At 43.1% G+C, this 3,781-nt stretch overlaps 1 protein-coding gene across 2 annotated transcripts in view; it reads right to left on the bottom strand.

Annotated features, from left to right (window-relative positions):
• Nucleotides 1-1,318: 1,318 nt before the first annotated feature.
• The window catches only part of EPG5 (ectopic P-granules autophagy protein 5 homolog), an 88,415-nt gene continuing 85,952 nt past the window's right edge, over nt 1,319-3,781 (bottom strand). For both annotated transcript variants that reach the window (XM_011361199.2, XM_023531400.1), the window contains exon 44: nt 1,319-1,998. In XM_011361199.2, the coding sequence (XP_011359501.1) occupies nt 1,816-1,998 (183 nt within the window). In that variant the 3' untranslated portion in view covers nt 1,319-1,815. The remainder of the gene's footprint in view (nt 1,999-3,781) is intronic.

Here is a 3,781-nt window from a genome sequence, read left to right as displayed (position 1 = left end):
CAATTAATCATAATTTTCTTTAAAATGTACATATTATCACTCAAAATTTTCACATTCTAGGATATCAATAATTACATCTTCCTCAAAGAAAACAGCACAAAATATTTCCTGTCATAAAATCTTTGTTGCCAAACCAGCCTTTAAACTGTTCGCGGCTTCTAAAATTTTCTTATACACAGCGTGGGAAGATGACCGGTTCGGAAAATGGAGAGAGGCAAACACAAAGACAGCTGAGATGAGCCCGTCTGAGACAGACACTGTGTGGCCCAGGTCAGGGATGATCTTTATATAGATCACGTCTAGAAGGCAGAACTGTTCTGTTCAACTAAAGAAGTTCAAAATGAAGACCAATCCCTACACACTTTCAAATGTCCGGGAAACACTCCACAAGGATGTCTGAAGAGCGTATCACTCTGTTAACCTGCATCTCTATCCCCTGCTAAAAGCTCTCAGTGACTGTTTAGACATTTTTAGGTAAATATCTCTGGGCTACAGAGAACCCATAAACAAAAGACACATTATGCAAGTTGGACACACAAAATCGATTTTGAGCCAAGAGAATTATGAATATGAAAACGTAAGTCGAACTGCTAATTCCTGGGGAAAATGACAAGGGCAAGAAGATGGCAACAGAACAAGGCAATGTTACTGACAAGCTTTGGTAACAGTGAATGAACTATTAACAACAACAGAAGGCACGTGGCTATTGAAAAAATGCCAAATTTCAGTGAAGTCTCCTGACCTGACCTAGTTTCCACCGACCTAGTTTCAGCAGGTTTGCTAACTTCATCTGAGTTTCGAAATGGAGTGAAGAAACAGCAGGGAACAGAGACCCAAGTTCTCTGTCTCTTGATCCCCACTCCCCTCCCACCCTCCACCCGCCAGCCAGGGCCTTCAGATATCTGATTTGGTGTCTATCAACAGTTGTAAACTTGGATGTCTACCGGGTCCGAGTAGTGATGTGAATAAGGGAATGGGGTGCAATAGGACAAAAGGGAATGGGTGTCTACCTGACTGGAGAGAGTAAGCCCTGTTTCTACTTTCCACCCATGTGGACCAAGCAAAACACATCTATGCACAGTATGCTCATCACAGACTGTCAGCACACCACCCCCGAGTTAGGTGGATGGCTCCTTCTCCATGAGGACACATAGCTGGATCAAGTGGACTTATCATCTCTGCTGTCCACTATATTCAGGATCAAGTGGTCACATTTTAGATAGCGACTCGCTTAATCCTAGCATTCTTACCTCTCTCCTGAGAAATAACACAACACTTTTAAGCTGATGTATTTCCCCATATTTGACATACGCAGAAATTTTCAAAGCTTGCTTTTACTTTGAAGGAACACAAATGGGGTTCACATGTGAGGGTTCAACATGATTCTGAAAGTAGTTAGATCTGGCAGGGGCATCGTGACATTCAAACAAAACAGGAGAAGACAGAAGTGGAGATACACAGCGAACCCCAGCCGGGGACTTTGCGAGATGACTAAGATATTCAGCAACTGTAAGTGGTTCTGTCTCCAAGTGGAACTTACTAAGTTTCTGTTTTTGGAGTAACGTAAAAACTGAAAAGTCCCTGGAAAGTTGTAAGAGCTAAGAAAACACATACACACACGCACACACACACATACACACGTACACACACACATGCACATGCACAACAGGATTACCTAATGTCTGACTTGCATCTCAGTCAACTACTTCATTGGCCAAACTGAGCTCCACAGTGAAACTGAGCAAAGTTACTTGTGCAACAGCAAGGTTAATGTAAACATAAACAGCAACGGATTTTTCAAGAGCCTCAGTGTTACTATCGTATGTTGTCCAAATAATGCACTTCTGGATAGAGACGGTTAACAAGAAGAGCCAGGAAGCTTTTCCCATCTTGGAGGCAATGGCCAGGATGCTGTATAAACTGAATGGCTTGTGATATCTGATCCTGGTACTCAACATACTGCTTACTTGATGTCAAGGATTCAAGTGCATTCAGAGCCTAAAAAACAGGGAAGACAAAAGGGTTAACCACCTACCTAGAAGCATATAATGTGATTCCAAGCAGGTATAGCACACCTACTGTCATCACCTGATAACAACTGTGAGCCTCTGGGGAAGCCTACGGAACTGGAATTAGAGGTCCCAAAGGCAGGCACTGATTAACCACAAACAGGAGACCAGCGACCCAAGCTTCTGGGGCTTCGGCCACCTTCTACATCCAGTCTTCCCGCTTCCTGGCCTGTGCTACTTCCCAACCCTTCCTCGCAGCGTCGCCGCTGTGGCCGGGCTGGCCTTGCTGCCTTGTCCTCCTCCCTGCACTGCCAGCCGTGGAGCCCTCCCCACCAGATCGTCTGCTGCCTCTCTTCCTGGAGCCCCAATCGGAAATCTCAGGCACCAGCTGCCTGGGAGGCCTGTTTTCATTTGTTGTTGGGTCTGTCTTTAGGTTACATAATAATGTCGTATTAAAATGTCTGACTGAATGAAATTCAAAAGAAACCAGTGGCTAAGTGCTGCTGAGGGTAAGCAATAAGATCAATCTGTCAGTCAATAAATGTAGAACATAAGTCAAGTCACTCCAGCTTCTGTCCCATAGAAATGACAATGATGTTCCCATGCCTCTCTTCGGGAATAAATAAAACATTTTTTAATTTCCTAATTTTAATTTTCCCTCTTTCAAGCTAGGGGAACAGAAAAGAAACAAAAAAATCAAAACAATGGTTGAGAGTGAGGAGTTTTATTTTCCAATCATGTAAGTCCACCGCCGCCAGGTTTCTGAATGTGAACTGTGAAGTCTCTCGCTCCTTCTCCTGTCATTTATGGGGACCACTGCACTAGAAAGTATAGATTACAAGACGGAATTTGGTTGGCTCAGTAAACAAGGAGGGAGAAAGTTTTTTTAAAGATGATAAATGAAGTGGCAGCTTAGAAATAAATTACCAAGGAGTTGAAACAGAAGTCTTAGGGTTGAAAATAAACGACTGAAGGGATTTTAGTACCAGGCTAACTGCTGTATGAACGGAGTTCAGGAATCAGTGGGGACAAGCACTTTCATGAACCATAGTATCCATGTCTCTCCCCTTTCTTATTTTTTTTAATTTAACCCCCAAAATGGTCTACTGTGATAATTTGCCTAAGAGTAATAGTTTTATAAAAAGATGACTTTTTTCAAGTCTGAAAATCCTGATGACAGGTACGTTATGTTTAAAGAAATGCAGGCAGAGACACAAGGTGTGGGAGACCAGCAGGCCACAGTTAAAGCAAAAGCCCTCCTCCAGGGACTGGTGGTCACAGGAGCATTCTCAAGTCTGAAATGCTTTGTGCTGACTTTATAACCAGCCCTCGGGGGATTCATTTGCCTACCTGTGACAGTTCATATACGACATAAGGATTCAAAGAGCAGTTGTCTAGTTATCTGTAACAAGTATCAGGCACTTTATAAATAGAGATGCTGGTGAAGAACCTGCTGATTGTATCACTTGATCTTTGCTCTTAATAACCAAGATATCACCCTGTGGGTGGCTGGCTGAGACATTACAAAGCTGCAAAAGAAGAAGAGCTATGGGTCTAAGTGTTCACCATGTATACAGAGACAGTACTGCAGGGCGGCAAGAGCGTGAAGCCCAGAGCCAGACTGGCTGAGTGAATCCCGAATCCCAGCCCCAGAGCTCACTAGCTGTGTGATTTGGGACAAATCTGTCTCCATTTCCTCATCCATAAAATCAAGATAATAAAAGTTCCTATGTTTTAAGGTTGTTATGAGGATTAAATGAGTTAAAACTTTA

This window comes from Pteropus vampyrus, unplaced genomic scaffold (assembly GCF_000151845.1).
Source record: "Pteropus vampyrus isolate Shadow unplaced genomic scaffold, Pvam_2.0 Scaffold3, whole genome shotgun sequence".
Classification (NCBI taxonomy): Eukaryota; Metazoa; Chordata; class Mammalia; order Chiroptera; family Pteropodidae; genus Pteropus; species Pteropus vampyrus.
This window is presented reverse-complemented; position numbering and strand designations above follow the sequence as displayed.